Source organism: Clinocottus analis, unplaced genomic scaffold (genome assembly GCF_023055335.1).
Source record: "Clinocottus analis isolate CAN_PGR_092001 unplaced genomic scaffold, fCliAna1.0.p SCAF_11, whole genome shotgun sequence".
Lineage (NCBI taxonomy): Eukaryota > Metazoa > Chordata > Actinopteri > Perciformes > Cottidae > Clinocottus > Clinocottus analis.
In genome coordinates, this window is record NW_027175832.1 from 19,341,859 (window position 1) to 19,366,305 (window position 24,447).

Below are 24,447 nucleotides of genomic sequence, written 5' to 3' on the forward strand. Positions count from 1 at the left end.
TCAGACAAATGGATTATTCAGTGGTTTGTTTAATACCGCCTCCTTCTGAGAAATTAGTATTGAGTCAGATCAGTGTTTCCTTTGTTTAGCCGTGTGCATGTTTTACTGTTCTTCTCGTGCTCGTATTGACTCGGAGGTGGTGAGCGCTAGAAAAACAAGGTGAATCACTTCGATTACCAAGTTCCAATGACTTTTGTCTTGGTAATGCAACGACTAAAACACTTTAATCCCAAGTCAATAACACTAGAAAAACACCATTAGCTGTAAAGAAACACAGCTCGATACATGAGGGACGTGTACATGTTGGCAGTTGGGCTCTAGATGTGTTGCTCGGTGGGTTGGCTCTCTTTTCTCTACGACGTGACGGATTCAGGGGTTTATTTGTTCATCTGGCAGTTACTGTTTTGTTTTACCCCTTCGCATTGCTTCGCCTTGATTGTACGACCTTATCGAACATGCTTAAATTATGGGATTATGTTGCAGGAACCGATTGTTTTTACTAAGCTTGGAAAGTCCAGTTCGTCTCATTGTGCACCTGCAACATGGAATAACCTGCAAAAAAGTAAAGCTTTGCTTTTTTTCAATTCCATCCCACTTCACTTCCAGTGAGTTGATTAATTTGCCTTAACTCTAATTACTTTATGTGTTATTACATTTCTTATTTGCATTTCATTGTTCCTAGGATTTTAATGATTGGAGTTGAATAAATGATTGAATGAAATAATTCATTCATTACAGTAAAATTCAAATTGGTTCACATTCTTCACTGCGGAGAAATTCTGGCAACTTTGGCGATTCTCTGACTTTGTCCAACTCTTTTTTTTTAATGTCCAAACTAAACTAATGACATCCAGGTGACTATTTATGACCAGGACACATCCTGTAAAGTGTCTTTCTACTGTGGAACTAGCAAGACTACACAAGAGAGACATTCGAGTGGTTAAGCAACAAGGGGGCGGATGTATAATAAAATGATGGATGAAAGTAGTGAAAGTGGTGGAAAGAGCCAAATGGGTGGAGAGATAGAAGTTCCATTATAAACACCCCCCTCTGCTCTCTGGGAAAATAAAGAATTGCAGACTCAGCAGAGACCTTTCCAATCACCTCCTCTCTCACTGTTCTCCACCCTAGAGATGCGAAATACATTTTTTGCATCCAAAAACAATATATTCAGCGTTAGGGGCAGGAGCTGGCAAACATCCCCCCGGTTTCAAACACTGGATTCATCTTGGGAGGCTGAGCGATGGAGGGTCTCCTTCCAGATATCTATTTTCCTCACCGCGCTGTTCATTTCGCGACGTAATGCGGCGCACAGTTTTGTGCATCAGTGTAAACTTTTGTGTCCCGCAAGCACTTTTTTGTTCGATCGGGGACGAGAGGCTGCACTTCTTCGCAGTTTCGTGAGTCAGGGTCTCCCAAAGTTTTGAACTCTAACATTACCCCTTTAAATACCACTAGGGGGAGACTGAGCGACTAAAACTGTAAATCATTGGTTGTTTTATGAATTAAAAAAGAAAAAAGCCCAAACTGCTGTATTTGGTTGTATTGAACACCATAAGTAATGTTCAAGTGAAATATATGGTTTGGTGCTTGAGAAAATTCAAACGGCATTCAAATAGCCCCAATGGGTCCCAATGGGACCTAATGGCCGCCAATGGGACCTTGCCTAAATCTTCTCCGTAGTAAACCCTCTCTAACTTTGTTCTGCTTCACTTTATCAAAGTCAACTTTTGCAGAGAGAATGTTCACATGTTGTGCTATGGTCTGGGTTAGAGTTGGACTTTACAGCTGCATCATTTCAAACAAATAATCATCCTGAAAGTCATTTTTTATAGGCGAACCTGATACCCTTTCATTTTTTGCTCTGTGTCATCTTCATTTACTCTTAACTAGTAACATATAGACTGATATTTACACATCTTCACAAAATCTCACATGTGTAGCCTTTTATTATAACATCCATCCATTATTAAAATAGCCCTAGTGGTTGCAGAGACACACACTTTTTGGTTTGGGTTGCAATTTTTGATCAGAGGCCTAAACGTGTGCGCAGATTTGCATTCATTACAAAAATAAGATGACTTCAAAGACACAACTATGTGTGTGGTTTTTCTCCAAGCTGATTTTTTTTAGGTTGAAATGTGTTTGGCGGAGAATTTGTGAATCTTTTATCGGCTGTAATCTACTTTTCTTTTCCTTCTGCAAAGAGGAATATCTTCTCGGAAAAACAAACCGTCTGGTGTGTTTCAGAGGGCTCTCCGTTCAGCTGGTGGCTCGGTGGTCCGAGTCCCGGCCGCGTGCAGACGTATTGGGGCGGCGCTCAGCCGGGCAGCCAGCAGTGTGTGTGCGGCCTGCAGGGCGACTGCGTGGACCCGCAGCACTACTGCAACTGTGACGCCGACCGCCTGGAGTGGTACGCAACTTAATAAATACATAGACACGGCTATGTTCACTGTATACGCTGTGATGCTTTCGTCTGTCTGTATTCTGCGATCCAATCATTCTTGTTTGATTCATTATTTAACCTCCTTTTCATGCTCTTGTTGATACTGTCGTCCTGAAGGTGACAATACAATAAGTAAAGCCACAATCTAATATACAAGACTGAAAGGTATAGGTGGAAGCATATTGCTATTCTAAATACTAATCAATCAAATCAGATAATTAATTCAAAATAAATATACATACATTTCATATAAAGAATCCTTTTGAGTTGACCGTTCTTAATATGTTAGCGTTGATCCATAATTTAACTTAAAAATACATCTTTTAATCACTTCTTGTACAGTGATCTATCTCCTACGTTGTTTAATTGGCCTGCGTTGTTTTAAATATTGAGCGTCCTCGCTGGACAGATGCATTGTTTTTGCTCATTTTTTTAATGTGCTGTTCGTTCAACAAACAGGACATCGTTCACTTCACCAAAACTCCCCAAAAGAAACATGCAGAGATGAGACTCTGGAGCGTGATGTGAGTGTTAACGTGATCGGCTCCGTCCTGTAAATCTTTAAATTTACCTCTCGGCCCCATAACTGTCACGCCGCTCGTTTCTTTTTGTAAATATTTTTAATATTTTATTAATTTTTTTCCGAACCCATTTCTTCAGAGATCCTCAGAGTGAAGATGCGCCGCTCGCTTCCAGTCCTGAGAGAGGAAAAATAAAATGAAAAATGTCTCGCCTGACAAGGAGACTGACATGTAGATTATCAGAGGAGCGTAAAGTGGAACACGGCTGCAAACGGACGGCAGCCGCTCACTCTTTTTTTCCTGTTTGTAAAAAGGCTCTCGGAGAAATTGGTATGGATGGAGGGATGAGAGTGATGGAGGGATGAGAGTGATGGAGGGATGAGAGTGATGGAGGGATGAGAGTGATGGAGGGATGAGAGTGATGGAGGGATGAGAGTGATGGAGGGATGAGAGTGATGGAGGGATGAGAGTGATGGAGGGATGAGAGGGATGAAAGTGATGAGAGGGATGAAAGTGATGAGAGGGATGAAAGTGATGGAGGGATGAAAGTGATGGAGGGATGAAAGTGATGGAGGGATGAAAGTGATGGAGGGATGAAAGTGATGGATGAAAGTGATGGAGGGATGAAAGTGATGGAGGGATGAAAGTGATGGAGGGATGAAAGTGATGGAGGGATGAAAGTGATAGAGGGATGAGAGTGATGCGATGCGGCTCGCCATTAACATGTCTTCCTCTTCTTCTTCTTCTTCTTCTGTCTTGTTCCTTTCTTTCTTCCCTCATCCTCCTCTTCTTCTTCTTCTACTACTACTCTTCCTCTTTTCCCCTTCTTTTTCATTCTCTTTTCTTGCCCAATTCCTATTTCTTCTCCTTCTTTCTGTGTTAATCATTCCTCTCCCATCCCTTCATCCCCTCCTATTCCATGTGCTTCATCTTCATCTCCTCCTCCTCTATATATATGTCCCTTAATCTCTCCCCATCTCCTCTTCTTCCTTTGCTTTTGCATCTCTTCTCCTCCTTCACTTCCTCCTTGCCTCCTTATTTTTCTTCTTCATCACCTCCTCAATATGTTCCTCCCTCCCTTCTTCATCATTCTCTTCTTCTCTGTCTGTCACTCCCTCCATCACTTCCTTCCTCTTGTCTCTCTCTCTCTCCTCTTCCTCCCTCTCTCCTCCTCCCTGGTCCTGTGCAGGGCTGAGGACTCGGGGCTGCTCACCCACAGGGAGAGCCTCCCCGTCAGGTCTCTGGTGATGGGTGACGTCCGACGGCCGGAGTCGGAGGCCGCCTACAGGGTGGGACCGCTCCGTTGTCATGGAGACAGTGAGTCCAGCTCTGGTTGCCATGGTTATCACATGACGAAGAAGACGAGACAAAAGTCTTTTTATATTTTTGAAAGAAAAAAAAAAAATGAAAAAGAAGAAAAATACTGTTTCCTGTTTTGTTTGAACTGGACGAAAGACTCAAAACTAACAAACTCAAATCAGCCAATCGGTTTGTTTTTCAGTCCATCGGCAAATAGATAAATATATAATAATAAATATATAAATACATCGGAGAGCCTCGTTGGTATGGAAACAAGGTGTTAGGTGTTTAATGTGAATTCTCCCCGGTGGAGAGTTGCGCAACATCCAGAAGAAGCTAATTATCATTAGCAGAACTGTTGCTAACGCATCTTTCTTGTTTGTTGTCGCAGTCAGACACTCGCTCCTCATTAAACGCAGAACAAAGCACGCTGCTTTTCTTAATTATTAGTAACAAGCCGCTCTGTTCCTACCCGGGCGGATAGAAGGATAAACATTTCACACGACGATATCAAACAAACCACAAAAACAGAAACGCATGAAAAGTTTGTTATCTGAACGTGTTGGCTCAATTGTTTTGACTTTGTTTGCCTTTCCAAAGAAGATCTTACTTTCTTACAGCTGCCACATTCAAACTCTTTCCTTTATAAAACATGTTTTGTAATCGCGGTTTTTAAATAGAAACACACCCCACACACGCGTCAAAAGCATAGCCGTTGTCACGGTGCGCCTTAATTAGCCGATTAGCTCAACAGTCGGCGGATCGGTTCCCGATTTGAATGAATGAAATAACGTTTTCACCGTGTTTTCTCCTCAGAGAACTTCTGGAACGCGGCGTTCTTCGACAAGGAGACGTCGTACCTCCACTTCCCCACCTTCCACGGGGAGCTGAGCGCAGACGTCTCCTTCCTGTTCAAGACCACGGCGCCCTCGGGCGTCTTCCTGGAGAACCTGGGCATCAAAGACTTCATCCGCATCGAACTGAGCTGTGAGTATCCGAGCTGGAAGGCTGCAGATTTAATCTGGATTAGAGCGATGTGTGTGTCCGCGAAACCTGGAAGTCAAAAGACTAATCTGGATCTGTGTAAAAGGCCCCGAGGTTACAGACTTAATCCGTGTATAGCGAACTATCCTGGAGGGGAAATGTTGTTTATTTAAGGTTGAACTCGGCTGTCTCGACCTTCTTGACCTAAATTTAACTTCAGCTCCGGGAAGCTGGCAAGACTTTTTACACTCGAACCAATGTTGTCTCCAGACCTCCTTCTCTCCTGTGTTTGAGTCGTAGGAACCCCAAATTAATCTCAATACTTGTGTTTATTGTATGTATTTGTTCAGCAAAGTCTTGGGAAACAAATGTATATCTGCATCTATGAACATCCAGCATGATATGAGCCAGATTCCCCAAAAATGCCCCCTGGAGCGTCAATAAGACATCTTTTTGGAAAGATTAGGACCTAAAGAATCAGAATAATTTTGAGGTCCTGCGATCTCATTGGTCCTCAGACTCGTCTGAAGGCGTGTCAGATGACACATGCATGAGGAGACCATCAGTTACATGGGTTGTTTGTCACGGGGGGACCAAGCTCAAAGTGGGTATTTTTTTTTTTAATGTTTTTTTGACTGATTATGCTTCCTAACATGTAAGTGCTTATTTTTATTGTGATTATTATTGCAGATTTAGATGCTTTAGGTCTGCATCTTTCTAAAGAGGTGCAGTATTACTCTGTGGCATGATGAGAAGGCATCAAACAATTCAATTTTAAAACCTCGAGGAGCCATTTTTTGCTCAGACTCTTAACTTTTGATCATATTTATGCAGAAAATTTGTTTTTTTTTGTTCAATGAGATCAATGACAACAGAGTCCGCTATTCATATTAAGGTCATATGAGCTAATTAGGGGACGCTAAACAGGTTAAGTCTTTCCACACCAAATAGAGAAAAACACGTTTTATGGCGCTGGCTTTGTTCTGGAAACACACGATTTCACGACGATGTCATTGTAAGCCCCCAGAAGTAAATCTGAAGCGTGTCTCTTAAATACACTTCAGATTAAAGTATGCATGATAAAACACCCAATAATTCAAGTTGACTTAAGGAAAGAACCTCACTTAACTTTTAATCATGGAGCGTTCGCTCGTTCGGGGCCGACGAGTGCGAGGAGCCGACGGGAAGCGGGAACAATAAAGGAGGCGTTTCTGTTGCGTCTTCAAACCCGAACAGAGAAAATAAAATGTTAAACTGACACATTCTCGTTCTCGAGGGAGTTTCTTGCCAAAAAGATCAGACCGAATCTGAAAGAGAGAAGTTTACTCTTTTGCTTCTTTTGCTTGGGCGACGGTTGAGTCTTCTGAGAATGAACAAAGATCAACACGCTCTTCTTTTCTTCCCGTTAGCTTTTCTGTCTTGTTTTCCTGCCGACGTCTCAGGTTCGCCTGCAGCGACAGACGTCCGCCGGCACGGATTTTTTGATTTGTGGCGCTCAAAAGGTTCACCGGGACCTCGTTTGTGGTCATAACTCACAGGATCCATGTGCGAATTATGACGATTTACGCAAAGCGATGACATTTTGAAGACCGCGAGCGTCCGGTTATCGTCGTCGGTTTCAGCTCTCTGCTTCCTGCAAAGCTTTCTAGTTGTTTTACACAAACATCATTTAGCAATAACCAAGAGTGTGTGTGTTTAGTCTTTTTTACCTGATGGGTCGCACAACATTGTGTAGGTGCTGCACCTTCATGGCCCTCCTCCTCCTCAGTGTTTTGTCATTTAAAATGTGGCAGAAACACCCACAAGGGTTTCCTTTATGCTCATGGTGGTGTGTGTGTGTGTGTGTGTGTGTGTGTGTGTGTGTGTGTTTATGTTTGTTTATGGGCAGACTCGAAGCGCCGATGAGAGTCTTAGTCGCCTCTTTGAATCGTCCCAGTTCAACAGTTTAGTTTTGGTGTTGTTTGCAGTTTTGCATTTTCTTTAAAAAAAAAAAAAAAAAAAGGGGATTTGAAAGGGACACGTAGAGAATCTAATACCGGGACGCCGCCACTGCGTCCTCGGGGGAAATCATCGCTCGCTTCGGCTCTGGATGCTGCTGCTCTCGCCCGTCTGCGTCCTCAGAGAAGCATTTCTAAGTGTTATCCTGTGAGATGCCGGGATATTGTTTCATCTCGTTGTGCGCTGGCGGAGTAAATGCACAGAGGAAGAGACGCCTCGAGTCTCCGAAATCAACTGGAATGAACACGACAGGAACTTTTTTTTTATTTGTTGATCCGGGAGCAACAAAGAGAGCTGAAGGGAAACTCTTTGTTTCAGAAGAAAGAAAAGGTCATTTTTTTAAAATCACATTGATTTTTGGAACATTGCTAATAACTACAACATCAAGCCTTTGGAGGAGAGAGTTTCTCAACAGAGAGAGCAGCATTGTAGAAGTATTTAGACTACAACGGTGGGAAAATAATGTATAAATATGGATTAAAAAACGCTCACCCCTAAGGTGGGGGAGGAGGGCAGGTGCAGGTGTGGGGAAAAAGTGAAACTTTGCAGAGAGACAAATATAATTAAGAGTTTAAAGCGTGGCTCTGTGACATTCTGGGAGATTTCAAAACCTGAATTTGCTTTTTTTTCTGCTTCATTTTCCTGTGTTCAGTCTTCATTCAACTCTAAACAGTAACACATATACCTCTACATACACACATCCAAGTAATATCACAAGGCTGTCCTTGTGCATGAGGAGATAACAAAGTTTTATTACGGCTATGAAAACCAGTGTAGTTTTGTTCTAAAGTAGTAATTGGTGTTAAACTTTGTTAACGTTACCAGCTGCAAATTAAAAATCAACTAAATATATCAATAAACTAGAGAATGTGGGTACTTTTCTTTTGTTAATAGCAAGAAGTAGCAGGTTGTTAATGGCAGAGTGGGGCAGCTCCTGCAAATGTTGTACTGAGGAATTGGATATTGTCATGGAAAGATGGTCTAAAGTCATATAAAATTGGTGTAAAGTCATATAAAATTGGTGTAAAGTCATATAAAATTGAACTAAAGTCATGGAAAATTGGTTTAAAGTCATAGAAAATTGGTCTAAAGTCATGTAAATTTGGTTTAACGTCATGTAAATGTGGTCTAAAGTCATAAATCCACTGGTCACAATGTGTCTGAGCCCTGCCTTTCCTTTCCCACATCCCTCCGTCCCCGCCTCTCCCCCTCCGCCAGCCTCCACCCGGGTGGTCTTCTCCTTGGACGTGGGCAACGGGCCGCTGGAGGTCGGCGTGGACTCGAGCGTCCCGCTGAACGACAACCGGTGGCACCGAGTCCGAGCCGAGCGGAACGTCAAAGAGGCGTCGCTCCGCTTGGACGAACTTCCTGTCGCCGCGCGGGAGGCGCCGGCCGACGGACACCTCCACCTGCAGCTCAACAGCCAGCTGTTCATCGGTGAGGATTTGTTTGTATTTTCAAAGTATACGTCTATTCCCCAACATCTCTCCCACACACACACAATACACACTACAGGGCATCTTCTCACACAATATCTCCTTTCTTCTGCGGTTTACCGTGTGATTTGTCTGCGTTCAGTTGTGACACATCGTCCTCTTTTTCCTTCTCTTAACACTGACGTTGTTTTCTGTATTTGTGATCGATGCGCCGGCAGGCAGTAGCGGTCTGTGCATAACAATGACGTGAAGTTGAACGCCAATTAGCATTGTGTGTCGGCTTTAATGGAGCAGTTTTCATGATGAGTTTTTTGCTAGAACACATTGGGTGCGCTCGGTGTAATTCCCCCGCCGCTCTTTTCGCTTCACAGAGGAGGAAAAAGTCAAACTGCTCGTGCTTTGACCATCACACCTGTTTCGTACACGCTAAGCCGTTATTGCCCAAATGCCACCGAGCAGCGCTAAATATGGAAGATGGCATGCTAACTAACTTAGCGAACGTTTAGGAATCGCTAGCAAAATTAAATATTCTTTTGGCTAATCTGTTTTCAGCTAAATCCTGTCGTTCGGATGTTAAAAAGGTGCTGAGTCTGCATTTCTACCATCTGTTAGGACTCCAAAGACGCTTACCGAGTCTGACCTGGAGCCCCGCTAACTCCTTTTAAAGGGAAAGAAATGCTCTGTTTCAAAGTGCGAAACCGCTATTGGCTAAATGTCATCAGCTGCTCCGTTCTGTTGGATGTTAAAGTGCCTTCTGACCACGAGCAGCGTTCACGTTTGCTAAATAAAGCCTTTGTCGGAGATCAGTGATGCATCGAGGGGCCTTTACATGACGCGTAAACGAAGCTGGAGCTGCTCGTGACTCTTAAGGCGCTGAAGTAATGAACCGTCAGCTGAGCTGAGATACACAAACTTCATCAACACTGCAGCAGCCTTGTTTTCCTCGACTCCATCGGTTATGAATTCTCCATGTGACCTCTCACCAGAGGAAGAAAAAGGATGAAAATACATTTATTATCAGGTCTTTTCAATCTGTAAATATTATGTATGTCGCTTCGTATCAGTAAACACGCGCTGTGTGTGTGTGTGTTTGTGTGTGGGGGAAACAAACCAACAAACAAGGATGAGATGAGATGAAGGCAGCGGGGAAATCTAGGTGAATATTGATTGGCCGAATAATCCACTCCGAGGTCACCGCCAACAGCTGGGAACCTGATTTTATTCCACAACTGGAGTTAGTCTAGTTTGTGTTGGGATGAAAATGTGGATATTTATCCACAGACTGGTGTCGTAATGGATGGATCCCTGAAGCTGCGTCACTACGTTCTGCTGCAAACATTGTCCAGTAAAACCTTATTCGTCATATTAAAAATAATGAGAAATAATCCACAATAGCACTACTTTAAATATACGGACAGAATAAACAAGTATTTGAACCTGTTTTTACACTCCACCAGTTAAAGTGACCATTACAGATGTCAACAATCAACATGTTGCATGATGCATTGAACTGTAGACACTGTTCTCTCTCTCTCTCTCTCTCTCTCTCTCTCTCTCTCTCTCTCTCTCTCTCTCTCTCTCTCTCTCTCTCTCTCTCTCTCTAACTGCTAATGGGCTAACACTGCCAACAGGTTAACGGCTAACAGGCTAGCTGCTAAGAGTTGAACTGCCAACAGGCTAACTGGTCTCTCTCTCTCTCTCCCTCTCTCTCCATCCCGTTGTGTTGACGGTTGGCTCCGTGCCATCGCCGTGCACATTCACATTCATGAGCGTCGTCACGTCACGTGCCTCTGTCGTTGGCTTCGCTAAAGCTTGCTAACCCGTCTTGCTGCGCGTGCTCACATTGTTATTCATGAGTCTTGATTTGTGAAGCAAACCGTTCCATTGTTTGAATTATAAAGCGCCCGTGTTGGTTTTGTACACATTCATAAGCCATATCTCAATGTCCACGCTGTATTTATGAGCCGTAATCCCCGCCTCGCTTTAATACGGCGGCGAGTCACATTGTTTTGATTAATAAGCCGTGTTATTGCCTTGGCTTGTATTTATAATCCACACCATTGTTCATTTTCCAATTCCTTCATTGCCTCTCGCATTGTAGGTGCTAAAAAAAAACAACACACGCAGCGATTTTGAGTGAGCTGAGCGATGAATGCAGAAAAATCTCCCTTTGTGGAGGTTTAGAAGCAATCTTTTATTTATTTGTTGCTTTGTTTGGGGAGCGGAGCCGTTGTATGTTTGTGCCGCATTGCTGTCCAGCTGTTGGCTCCTGAAGGAGTGTTAGGACTCCTGGAGGAGTGTTAGGACTCTGGAGGAGTGTTAGGACTCTGGAGGAGTGTTAGGACTCTGGAGGAGTGTTAGGACTCTGGAGGAGTGTGAGGACTCCTAAAGGAGGAGTGTTAGGACTCTGGAGGAGTGTGAGGACTCCTAAAGGAGGAGTGTTAGGACTCCTAAAGGAGGAGTGTTAGGACTCCTAAAGGAGGAGTGTGAGGACTCCTAAAGGAGGAGTGTGAGGACTCCTAAATGAGGAGTGTGAGGACTCCTAAATGAGGAGTGTGAGGACTCCTAAATGAGGAGTGTGAGGACTCCTAAATGAGGAGTGTGAGGACTCCTAAATGAGGAGTGTGAGGACTCCTAAATGAGGAGTGTGAGGAGTCTGGATCATGTGTCTGATCTCTACCTCATGAGCGTCACGTCTCGGTGGGTTTCGGGTCCAGATCGTTTCATCTCATGATTTCCTGCTGAGACTTTCAACTATCTTCATCCCCTCCACCCCCTCTTTCCGAGCCGAGCCTCTTCTCTCGGACTCTCCTTTCAGATTCAGTCGGTCCGCGTTTTGCTTTTCACGCGTGACGCTTTAGGCTCGCACACGCATCGTCCTTTGACGAATACTTTGACGCTAATTGTTTCCCACTGACCCGTGTGTATGCACTCTGCAGAATTCACACGGAGACACTGGAGGTTGTGCTGTTTTTGATATAGGAGGTCTTAGGGGTCCTCCTGATAACTTGATCTGCGTGGATTCTTTGAAGTTATCTTTGATCTGCACGTCGTTGCACTCCTTTAAGTGTTTTCGTGTCAGCAGTTGTCTCCACTTGATGTGCGGGGAGTGCAACCCTCGGCCCTCTGAGAGCCTCCTTGTCTCCCGGAGAGTTTGCTCTCTAATAACCTTTTCCTTGTTGCTTTGATCGGAGGTGGGTGTCCTCAGGGGGTCCTCAGGTGGTCCTCGGGGGGGGATCTGCCTCCGGTTCCTGCCGGAGCACAGCTTTTACACATGCTTCATCATGTTGACCTTTCCAGAAAGGCAAACGGGTTTCTTCTGGTATTGCTGCAGAGCTGCTAAAGCATGGTGTCTTCATTGGAAAGTCAAAGGTATACGCTCCAAGAACTCCAAGGACAGAAGTCAACGATGAGTGGATTCTGATTTCTCTACAACTAAAAGGTTCTTCACTCTTCTTCTCACGGGGTTTATACTGTAGTATTTAGAGCCATCTGTCTTCACAGCCTGATGGAGGACATCGAGTAGACCAGTGGTAGAGATCGTCATCGTGTGCCGTTCAGAGGAAATGTCCAATTTCTATTCCCCAAAAAATATAATTTAGTTCCCGCAAATAATTTCCCATTGTCTGAGCGTCTGAGCCTGCAATATAGTGGCCGGACTAGTGATGAAATACTCTTCCATGCCAGTAGGTAGCACAATAATGATCTACCATATATGCTGTATTATGCTTTTTGGTGTTGTTAAGGTTTTTTTTATCGTGCAAAATGTCAAAAAAGGTTGAAAGACAACATGAGCCTACTGTACCGTTGTGTCTGCAAAACTTCAGTTTGTTTGTTGAGGAACTTCAATAATATCATTTAAAAGACACTTATTTGTATAAATAAAGTTTCTTCAGAGGTATTGACTCAATGTAAAGAGGTCTTGTGTTCTCCGGCTTCTACCACTGCGCACTGCTGTTATTTAAGGACAGTCGAGATTGAAATACACTCTTTTTGAAGTTCGAGTTGACGGTGTGAATAACCTGTAAAGGTGTTTCTGAGTAATTGTGCTGAGAACTCGGTGTAATGGCTTCAGCTACGCTTGCGATTATGACTCTGATTAACATACAAAATGCATTTACATAAGTGGAAGCGCTATCGAGTAAGGCCGTGCTATCAGAGTGCATGTGAGGGCGGTCACCCTTTTGAATGCATATTTTAATATTTCCAATTCCAAGAAGCACAGTTTAACATTTTTCTATTCCAGTCATTAACGGCGTCCTGAATCTTAATACCTAAATGCCAAACGGTGATCTTTGGAAGGCTTGATGAGGATGGAAAACGACTCTCCGGTGTGTGTTGTCGGAGGAAATGTCGAGGCGAGTTTCACACCCTGCGGTTCAATAATTCAAAATCGGGGCAGAGGAGAGGCGGCCCAGAGAAGAGTCACACAGAGTTCGGTGACTTATCGGTGCGAGGAAAAAAAACGCGGTCGCCGCTGAACACTAGCAAGTTGTCAGCCTCAAACTTTGGAGAGAGGACAATAGGCGGCCATGTTGCATCTCGCGGAGAACGAAGGCAGCATGTCACACACCGCTAACGTCACGAACCGCTAACGTCACGCACCGCTAACGTCACGCACCGTGTTGCTATATCTCCAGGGGGCACGGCGTCCCGGCAGAAGGGCTTCCGCGGTTGCATCCGCTCCCTGCAGCTGAACGGCGTCACGCTGGACCTGGAGGAGAGGGCAAGGATCACGCCGGGGGTCGGGCCCGGCTGCCCGGGTCACTGCAGCAGCTACGGCTCGCTGTGCCAGAACCGGGGCCGCTGCGTGGAGGCGGCCAGCGGCTTCCACTGCGACTGCAGCCTGTCCGCACACACCGGGGTCTTCTGCCACACAGGTACATGCACAGACACACACACACACGAGTAGATGCTTAGCGGTCCACGCAGCAGTGATATTGCAACGGTAGTGAGGTTGTTATCTCCTCAGAAGAACAAGCCAGAAACATTAGGAGGCAGGTCCGGCTGATTGCGGGCCATGAAGCTCTCCTGCTGGTCGGGAGAGGGTGTATTTCAGAAGCGATGGCCGTTTTGTTTGGAGAGATAGCAGACTGTCGGGCAAATTGGCTTTCGGTCTAAAAGGGACATTTTTCTGACTCTTGGCTTTCTCGATATAATGGCCCGTCAGCAGTCCGTCTCTGGGAGTCTGCTGTTTGATGCTGGGAAGTTTCAGTCGGTGCAGACAATGTGCCGTAGGACTCAAATAATGAGTTTAAAAAAGTCTTAAAAGCTCAGTAGAGCTGCAGGGAGGGTGTGATAAGTCCCTGGGTGTGGAGTATTATACTTTATTGATGTATTATTAATATAAAATACCTCAATAAGTATGCTTGTGTCATTACTGCTGGCGGGGAGGAAACTCTGGGAAGTAACAGGAGCTTGTTACACACACACGTATCAATGAACTGTGAACAGCTGCTGTGACATGTCATGACCATATTTGGACATTGTAGCAATGTTGTAGCAATGCATAGTGTATAAAGATACAATGAGCAACACTATTATCATATTTTATCATATTCATTTACAATCTTTTGTCTTGTTAAAGTAGCGGGAGCGACCACAGAAGCGGTTTTGAGAGACTTGTCGGGTGTTTCTACGTATTTCCGTCTGCGGACGTGTTTTTGTGTCCGGCTCGGCGGGGAGGCAGCGGGGGGGGGAAGTTCCAGCCGTTCTTTTAAAAAGTTCACCTCCGTTTTCTTGGCGGAAAATTAAAGCGACATCTCGACAGTTCAAAAGATTATTATGTTTTTGTCGGTTCAACGCTCTGCAGATATTTCGAGAAGGCCTTTTTTTATTTCTCTTGCTGACTAATCAGACATGCAGAGCTGCTCCCTTGGAAGTTAATTAAAGTCAAGAACCTCTGCAGGACGGTCTAAATATACGATTGTTTTGTGCTGCGCCCTTGAAATTGATTCGGTAGAAAAATATATATCGACGGTTTCAAAGTAGAATGAATTTAAAAATCGAAGCATTTTGATTGACGACGTGTTTTAACGAGGTGTGGTGAATAGTAGATTTGATGCTTAAGCTTCTCAAATGTGAGAATACGCTCTGCTTTTCTGTTTCTTGAAATGATTATCAGTGACCTATGGGGATAAATCCCTGGCCTCCTGAATCCTGTGAGTGAGGGTTCGAGTCCCATCTGGAGCAGAAGATATCACGTGATGTGTTTCATTGTTGTACATCTTCCCTCCAGAGCTCTCGGCCAGCTTTGAATCGGACACCACCGTCAGCTACACCTTCAAGGAGCCGTATGAGTCGAGCCGCAACGGCAGCGCCCGGCCGTCCTCCATCTACTCGGACGCCACGCCGCGGGGCGAGAGCGTCTCCCTGAGCTTCAGGACCGACCGGAGTCCAGCTCTGCTGCTCCACGTCAGCTCCGACCACCGCGAGTCCCTGGCCCTGCTCGTCAACGAGCTCGGTGAGGAGGAGGCTTTTATTTTGAAGGGGTCTGGTTTGCGTGGCAGACGTTCACGAGCTTGAGGTGTGAGTGTCTCGCTTTGAGTTAGTTCTTCTTCTTCTCCTTCTTCTTCTTTCTTCTGTTTCTTTTTGTTCTCCTTAAACAAGATTATTCAAACGTGAGGATTTAAAGCTTCCTCTTCTCCTCTTCATCGACAAGCTTCTTCCTTTCTCCTCAAATATCATCATTTCTCCACTTACTCCCCTTTGCTTTGTCTCACTTGCTCCTTATTTGTTCTCTCTTGTTTTCATTTTTCAAACCTCAGAGATCCCTTCGTCTCCTTCGCCTCCTTCGTCTACTTTCCTTCGACCTTTTTCAATTACTTTCCTCTTTTACCTTTCCTCCCCTCTCCTCTTCTTACTCGCGTCATTTTCTCCTAATATCGACCTCTCCTCCTTTTCTTCTTCCTCCCTCTCTCCTCCTCTTCCTTCTCCTCCTCATCCTCCTCCTCATCTTCTGCTCTGCAGCTTCACCAGATCCGGATATGTCAGATCTTTCCTCTCCCTGGATTCACCCTGTCAGCCTCTACTGCCTTTTAATCCATCCTGCAGGTCCGGCTCTTATATTTTGTCTGCGGCTGCAGACGAAGAGTTCACTGATCTTATCACTGAGGGGAAAAGTTTCTGCTAACTTTATTCAAGAGCGTGGTCTTCAATTTTAGCGCTTGACTTGCTTATTTCACTTTTTTCTCTCCCTCAAAATCATGTCCTCACACTTAAATCCCCCTGGCTTGTTTCTAGAGTTCTGAATGCTTGCTCTCATCATTATGACTTCATATCTCATAAATATGACTTCATATCTCATAAATATGACTTCATATCTCATAAATATGACTTTCTATCTCATAAATATGACTTCATATCTCATAAATATGACTTCATATCTCATAAATATGACTTCATATCTCATAAATATGACTTTCTATCTCATAAATTTGACTTTCTATCTCATAAATTTGACTTTCTATCTCAAAAATATAACTTTCTATCTCATAAATATGACTTTCTATCTCATAAATATAACTTTCTATCTCATAAATTTGACTTTCTATCTCAAAAATATAACTTTCTATCTCATAAATATGACTTTCTATCTCATAATTTCGACTTTCAATCTCATAAATTTGACTTTCTATCTCATAAATATGACTTTCTATCTCATAAATATGACTTTCTATCTCATAAATATGACTTTCTATCTCATAATTATGACTTTCTATCTCATAATTTCGACTTTCAATCTCATAAATTTGACTTTCTATCTCATAAATATGACTTTCTATCTCATAAATATGACTTTCTATCTCATAAATATGACTTTCTATCTCATAAATATGATTTTCCATCTCATAAATATGACTTCCATCTCATAATTTCGACTTTATATCTCATAATTTGAGTTTTTTTCATCGTGAAAGAAAAACGTATGTGCGGCACACATATACTGCCCTTTGTATAACTGTATGATTTACGTTTATTTACTTATTAAGTCTAATATAATAAAGCCTTGAATGATGTAAGGATCCACCAGGTTAACCCGCCCATCAGAGACTCAACTAAAGGTGGAGCATCTGTAACGAGGCCGAGATCATTTCACCTGACTGCAGCTTCCTGTTGGTTTGGGTGATTTGGGTTTGGCCGGGTCATTGCGCAACGTTTAACTCGAAGCAGAGCAAATCTGATTGCGAGCAGCAGCGTTTTGCATACACATAGCGACGTTTTAAAGGGTAAGCCTTCCAAAATCTCAACATGAATTCAAAAAGTCAAGCTCTGAAATTGAAAAACCACGAATGCAGATAGGAGAAAAAGCTCCATCTGAGGGTTGATAAGTGATGCTGAGGGGAATAAATAAGAGTTTGTTGGCCTGGTGGTGGGCGGCAGGTCAGTGTGCTGCTTCAATAAAATGGCAGAAGACTCGCTCGATGTGTTTTATTAAACTTTGGTGTGAAATAAAGATGTTTTGAGCTTTTAAAGAGAAGTAGGAGGCACTTTGAATTTAAAATGACACGTTCAGCTTCCAGAAGTCCAATAAAATTGGCACTTTGCTGGCAGATTAGCCGCAAATGGATTTATTTAATTTTTTTCCTGCCGTTAATGACTCAGAGGAAGCTGACGGACAGCCGGGCATTAAGGCCGCGGCGGCATCAGGTAAATGCACTTAAACTGAAGTGTCTAATTAAATCCCTGAGAGCTTTCTCTTATTTTCCTTGAGAGGCCTCATTTCTTTTCACCCTCGACTGCAATTACACCTCCTCAGCCCCGACGCAACCCAAGGCATCTTTTTCCAAGAACAAACGTGTTATCAGAGCGGCAGCAGCGGGTCGCTGGAGGTCCTCCTGCAATAACCAATTACCCATTCGCGTTTCTCTTATAAGTGAGGCTTTGATTTATTATCTTTATTTACATTAATATAGCGCGCGCTGTAAAAAGGACCAACTTTAACTTTTCATCCTCTTTTGTTAAACCTTCACTTCATGTTCTGATTATTAAGAGAATCAATTAAATGTAATTAACTTAGATATGGAATTAGACATTATCCTCTGAACCTTTTAAGCCCCATCCCCCAAACCGTTTAAATACTTAAGTAAGCTCTGGAGACGCGGCCGTAACGTTTCCCTCACAACGTCGGATTTCACTAACAGACACATCAACGTAACCGTAAGGCTCGTGGGAGTCTAACAAAGCCATCCATGTCCTTATAAACCCTTTTAGTACCAGTAAAATCACAAAATGGCCGACGTTATTCTTTTTTTCTCTGCCCAAATGCCCAAATCGGCCAATGTTTTGCCATAAAAAACAGAATTTTTCCATTTTTTTATAGCAGATTCTGAGATTCTTTAGGTCCTAATCTTTCCAAACAAGGTGTCTTAATAGTATGTGTCTTATTGTTAAGGTCCTGAACCGTACGGTGGAGGAGGCTGTCTTGGGAAATATTGCCCATTGTCATGCTGGATGTTCATAGTTATGATCAAAATATGGTATAAAAGTATTTTTTTGGAGAAAAAATAATCATAATTCGCAACAAAGTTTAAAAAAAAGTAGTATTAGAACTCCATTAGTTTCATACGACTACTTGAACACGGAGAACAAGAGGTACAGAAGGAAAAACGACCCTCATGGGGGTCTATTGAGCTTAAAAGGTAGAAATATGAATTATTAGAGAAATCGCTTCCTTATAATATTCAGATATATGGATTATCTCTTAGATTGCAGGACAAGGCCATTTACAACGTGTGTGTGTGTGTGTGTGTAGACATGCTGGAGGTGAGATACAAGCTGGACAGCAGCAGAGAAGCTGAAGTGTTGAGGAGCCGAGTGAAGAGTCTGGCCGACGGACGGCTGCACAGCGTCACCGTCAGGAGGCTGAGCGGCTCCGTGTCCGTGCAGGTAACACACACACACACACACACACACACACACACAACCAGCAGACACAGCGCCGCATGGGAATCCCCTTTAGTGGCTCGTTTCAAGCCACCTGACGAATGTGAGTCAAATGTTTACTCTTCTTCTTGCTTCAGTTTGTCCCACTTCACCAGCTGCACGCTCACTGTGTGTGTCACTGTGTGTGTCTGCTGCTCCGTGTTGCGTTAACTTGGGTTGTCTGAGCTAATTTCAGAAGAAAACTATGTTGCATGAGACCCAACCTCACATTGACCGTGTTCTACGTGTGAAACAATTAGCTAAAAAGACGCTTAAACTCTCTTTAAAGATGGTTGGGGAATAATTTATCTCAATTCCATCATTTGTTGTGCAGTCTGTGAATTTCTAGTGATAAAAACTCCAAACTGAGCTCCCCATAGACCACAAACACACTTCAATCACTTCGATCACATTAACCACTTTAACTGGTGCAGTATAAATACATTTTTAAATACTAATAGTGCTAGTGTGGATTATTTTGACTGTTTTATTACTGTTTACTATTATTTACTACAATCTCCTACTGCTGTAATCCTGCAATTCCCCCACTGTGGGACTAATAAAGGATTATCTTATGAATGTGTTGACGTCTGGGTGCTACACAGGAGACGTTATAGTTAGTTGGCAAATACATTATTTAACACTTACAGTACAATTAAAAGCAGTAGACGTAAACTAAAGTAGAATAGTCCATTGGTTGTCTGCTTCCAGCTACATTATGTTGTGTATTAAATGTGTGTGTGCAGCGTATAAAAGCCAAACAGAGACACCAAAAGAGAAGCTGTCTGTTTCCCTTGTTGCGCTGCAGGTGTTGTAAAAACGCAGCTGCTGCCGCCGCCGTGCCGCTTGACCTTTTTCAATGTTTTCCAAATGAGGCACCGAACCCAAGGGCGACAACAAGGACACACATACAGATGCACACACAGGCAGGCCCATGTACTCCCTGTGTGTGTGTGTGTGTGTGTGTGTGTGTGTGTGTGTGTGTGTGTACTACGACAGTGGGCCGTGATATTCATCTCTATGAGAAAGCCCTCTTGTCTGCACTTTAATGTCCTGAATGCGACTACGGCAGGGCAGCGGGGACAAGCAACGCATTAAAAGATCTCCGTGTGAAATATGAGGCTTAGTAATCGTGTATCTGGTTCTTCTGAATGTCTTTATCTTGTTAACGACGGCCTCTTGTGATGTACGAGGTGAACTTCCTCAAACCAGCAGCCTGGGTGTATAATTATCAGCACCCCAGAGGTAGGAAAACAAGGTGACCTCGCCTCGCATGGGTGCAGCGGCCTCCTGATGCGCTGTCTGGAGATGCTCCCAGTGAAATATGAAACCGTTTCTATCATACCAAGTCACGATATAGTTTGGAAACATGGCGTAAATGTCGGGTTACAAGCCAATACTACCTTCGGTAGAGGTGACCCCGATAGCTCCCCGCTGTAACCAGCTAGTGCTGCTGCTAGCTCTGCGCTAGCACAGCTGCTAGCTCCCCGACAACCACCGAAGGTAGAGGTACGAGCAATGGCTCGATGCGGGCAGCAGCAGCAAGGAGCTAGCAGCAGCGCTAGCTTGCTACAGGGGGAGCTAGCAGCAGCGCTAGCAGCAGTGCTAGCTTGCGAAGGCAGGGAGCTTGCAGCAGCGCTAGCTTGCTACAGGGAGGACACCCACTGAAGGTAGCAACGACTTGACACCCGACTTTTACGGTACTCTCAATACATATGACAACAGTTTAGTCTGGAAAAAGATATCTCAACAAGTATTTACAACAGATCAACACAACATTGGGAAAAAACATACATCTTAATGTCTGTGGAGCACGTCGGCGCTCCCAACAGGTCGAAACTCTTAGTGGACGTTTTCCCGCCATCTGCAGGCTTAAGTTTGCGAGGTATCGACTGCCACGAGTCGTCCAAGTGAGACGTTTTCAAACACAATTGTTCCCTTTCAGATCGACCAAAGCCCCAGAGAAGACTTCAACCTGACGACGGACAGAGAATTCAACGGCATCAAGTCGCTGGTGTTGGGCAGAGTGCTCGGTGAGTGAGGAGGCAGTAAACACAGAGACGATGTCTTTTAAATAGGAGACAATTAGGACTTAATTATATTAATATTTCCTGGTGTCGGGCGTTGGTTTCTGTCTTTTTAAAACACTCGTGTCTGCAAACTCCCAAAGAGAAGGACTATGCTAACCACTGCACCTCACAAATCTATTACGAAATAACCAAAATCAAATACCTATCTTCTGGAGTAATAACACTTAATCTTCACGATCTTTCCGCTCGTCTGGACGTGAAGCTCCAGGATGTCGTCACTCGGCTCGCTGTGTTTTAACCTCGCCGTGTCGGCGTGTGACCGGTCCTCCCCTCTGTCACACCAGAGGAGGCAGATCAGCGTCAGACCAGCAGCAGGAAAGTGGATTTTTCTGTCGTTTCCCGCCGACCCCGTCATCCGTCAGCCTGACTAATGGACCCGGAAGGATTCAGCGCTCCTGCTGAGAGGAGCTTACAGGCGGCGGCCATGTTTCCTGCTGCTCTCATCAGCACACAGACGTGCCGCCTCTCCGTCACCTGAACAGACGCCGATGCTGCCGGTTACTGCGGTGACGCCGGCTCTCGCAGCTGCTGTTTACGGCGCTGTGAGGGAGTGAAGGTGAAGGATGGAGGGATTGAAGTCAATAAAGGGAACACAGGGGAGGAGAGAGTGCACATCTGTCTCCAGGAGTGATGGATGCAGACTGGAAACTGGACCATAGACAGTATGATGTGTGTGTGTGTGTGTGTGTGTGTGAATCATTCGAGTCAATATGCTGCTCTGATAACGGGGGAATGTGAGGCAGAGTCAATGAGCCCGTCAGTGTGTGTCGTGGGTTTGTGAGCCTCTTAACTGAAGGTTAAAAGTTCAATCGCTAGTGTAGATCAATAAAATCGTATTTACGAGCTCTTTCTTTAAACTCAGGGGTTCCAGGTTGTTTACCTTCGCTCCGAATAAACTACATAAAAAACATCCGTCTCCTTTTGTTTTCACCAAAATGTTCCTGGTTTTAGGATGAATGTAGAAATGGGTGTCTACAATGAAATTGAACATGTTTCAGATGAGCTGATGTCTTTGTGCTAAGCTACACAAATAGCACACATCTCATCTACCGCTCGGCAATGAAGCGAATACGCTTCTTTCCCAAAAGGACAAAACTATTCCTTGAAAGTTTTCTGTCAAAATCGACATTTAAGAAAAAGGGTCATAGTATCCAATTTGAGGATGATTAAATTGTGTCTCGGGAGCCATTTGCTTCTTGTTATTGCTTCAGGTTTCTCACTCTTCTGCCTCCAGGGTCCGACGACGTGGACCCGGACCTGTCCCGCTTGGCGTCTCTGGGTTTCACCGGTTGTCTCTCGGTGGTCCGCTTCAACTCCATCAGCCCTCTGAAAGCCGCGCTGCTCCACCCGCACACCAGCCCCGTGGTCATCTCGGGACCTCTGGTCCGGTCCAACTGCGGCTCCTCGGCTTCGGCCGATCCCTACGCGGCGGAGAACACGCGCCACCTGTCAGGTAAAGCCAGGGGGGAGGAGTCAGGTTCACTTTCACTGGACACACATTGAATGTTCCGTAAAGAAGTCGGGTTACAAGCCGCTACTACCTTTTGGCGGGTGTCTCCGCTAGCTCCCGTGCTGTAGCCAGCTAGCGTTGCTGTAAGCTCGCCGCTAACTCTCCACTAGCTCGTCGCTAGCTTTTCAGACAACCACCTAAGGTAGCGGTACCAGCTCCAGCTCGTCGCAGGGTCGCGGGCAGTAGCAGCAGCAGCTAGTGGGGAGCTAACAGCAGCGCTAGCTTGCTACAGCGGGGAGCTAGCTGCAGCGCTAGCTTGCTACAGCGGGGACATCCACCGAAAAGTAAGAACGGCTTGTAATCCGACTTTTACGGTACTATTGATTTTGTTTTTTATTAGGTTTTTGGGGTTTTAGAAGTTAAAAAGGTTGAACATTTGCAACTCTTTTAGTGTGAACGCAGCATAGAGGTGACAAAATCTGCATGGGGAGGAGAAAAAGAGGCGACGGATGGGTCAAACAAACACAGGATGTTCACCTTAAAACGGTGTAAAATGTGCTTTTGCGCAACCATATGCTTTTTCTCTCGTCTTTTCATTTTCATTCTCTCTGCTCTTCTCTCTTCTTCCCTCCATCGCCCAATAGCTGCTGAGCTTTTCCTTCACATCATATTGTGGTAAACGTCTAATAGTAAACCAGCTAAAAGTCTGAGAAAAATAACATAAAATTTGCTTCTGACGATGATGCGCGCATAGAAATCTGTGACTGTGCTGCTTTCGTTTCCTTTTGTTTCTGCGTGTCTGTTCTTGGAGGGAGCTGCTGTTTCAAACTGGGTTAATGGGCTCATTAGGCGCGTGCACCTCGTTGAGGAGCGTCACCACAATGCGCTTTGATGAGATCGTTAATTTGGACCGCAGTGGGGAGTTTCCAGCGTCTCGTTTTCCTCCCGTCCTCTGGAGAGCTGCTGCCGGGAACTCCCTCTGATGATGTCGTCTCTGAACGTCTCTCTTTGTCTCTGTCTTTCCTCGTTATTCTTAACGTCTCCTCGTCTGCCCCCTCTTTCCTCTCTCTCTCTCTCTCTCTCTCTTCCATCTTTCCTTTGTAGACCAGTCTGGTTCAGTGGGTTCAGGTCAACCTTTAGTCAACGCCATCAGGACGGACTCGGCGCTGATTGGAGGTACTGGAACCCGTTTCACCTTTTTTTTTAATCTTCTTTCAACTATCCGAGTCAGAGATTACACTCAATATTTCATCCATGAGAAATATTCTCTTTGAAAGACGTGACGGGCAAAAGAAAATGCATCAAAAGTTAAATGTTTTTTGATCATTTTTCTACCTGGTTAAAAGTGGCGATTGATAAGCTTGTAGATATGAAAGAGTAAGAGAGTCAGAAGTTATTTAAAAGTGTCCATTAAATGTGTGTGACTGTGTGTCTCGTTGCACAAAGAACAGCGGAAGTAATTAAACCTCCGCGGCGTTATCTTCCAAATGCAAACTGAAGCAATATAGTGCGAAATTGATTTTGTCTGTATTTTAAGAAAATTGCAATTAAATGAAACTTTTCTCTCCGGATAATGAAATGAACAGAAAAGAGTTGGGCTGAGTCTGAATACTCAAAATTATGTTTCACTGTGCAAGTTTTTTTGGGATTAGTAGGACAAAACCTGACCACGGGGCAAAATAAAAAAAAGCTGGCGTCCCCGAGGGAGACGGGCAGAAATAATGACGGCAGCTTCACAAAGAGTCACGTGACCAAAAGTCCACCGTGATGCACTCATTCCCCCCTGAAAGCAGCCAGTCAGAGACATGAGCGCATCAAAAAGCCCCAGAGGGGTTACAATATGGACGCTGAAGTATTTGAATTAATAAATCTATAAGTAGAAATACCACAGTGTAGAAGTACTACATTACAAGTAAAAGTCCTGCATTCAAAATGTCTGTTTGGAGGATTTAATAGCAGAAACACACACTATTGAGTGTTATTTAAGCATGAGTAAACACTTAATTCATCATTTATAAAGCATCGTTCCAACATGAACACTCATTAGTAACTCTTTAGTATGCAATTCATAAACACAGTTATACATGTTTAATTCTTTATTAATAAGCTTGACCAATTTGCGTTTCATGATTCATACTTAATAAAATGACGAGTTCACCATTTGTAAATTAAGCATTAAGGAATTAAATATGATTAATAAGATCATTTATGAAGTGTTTGTAAATGATATATTTTTTTTAATTTAATTGTCATTTATTCATTCATTTATTTATACACATAATGATTTAGATATGCACTT

At 44.0% G+C, this 24,447-nt stretch overlaps 1 protein-coding gene across 4 annotated transcripts in view; it reads left to right on the forward strand.

The window, feature by feature from the left end:
- LOC137805410 (contactin-associated protein-like 4) overlaps positions 1 to 24,447 on the forward strand; it is a 76,033-nt gene that overhangs the window by 48,443 nt on the left and 3,143 nt on the right. For 3 of the 4 annotated variants that reach the window (XM_068605323.1, XM_068605349.1, XM_068605331.1), the window contains exons 14-23: positions 2,251 to 2,413; positions 4,157 to 4,284; positions 5,083 to 5,253; positions 8,467 to 8,685; positions 13,325 to 13,564; positions 14,923 to 15,147; positions 18,439 to 18,572; positions 20,554 to 20,641; positions 21,933 to 22,151; positions 23,253 to 23,324. In XM_068605323.1, coding sequence (XP_068461424.1) covers positions 2,251 to 2,413; positions 4,157 to 4,284; positions 5,083 to 5,253; positions 8,467 to 8,685; positions 13,325 to 13,564; positions 14,923 to 15,147; positions 18,439 to 18,572; positions 20,554 to 20,641; positions 21,933 to 22,151; positions 23,253 to 23,324 — 1,659 coding nt within the window. The remainder of the gene's footprint in view (positions 1 to 2,250; positions 2,414 to 4,156; positions 4,285 to 5,082; positions 5,254 to 8,466; positions 8,686 to 13,324; positions 13,565 to 14,922; positions 15,148 to 18,438; positions 18,573 to 20,553; positions 20,642 to 21,932; positions 22,152 to 23,252; positions 23,325 to 24,447) is intronic. The other variant, XM_068605341.1, reaches the window with a different exon arrangement.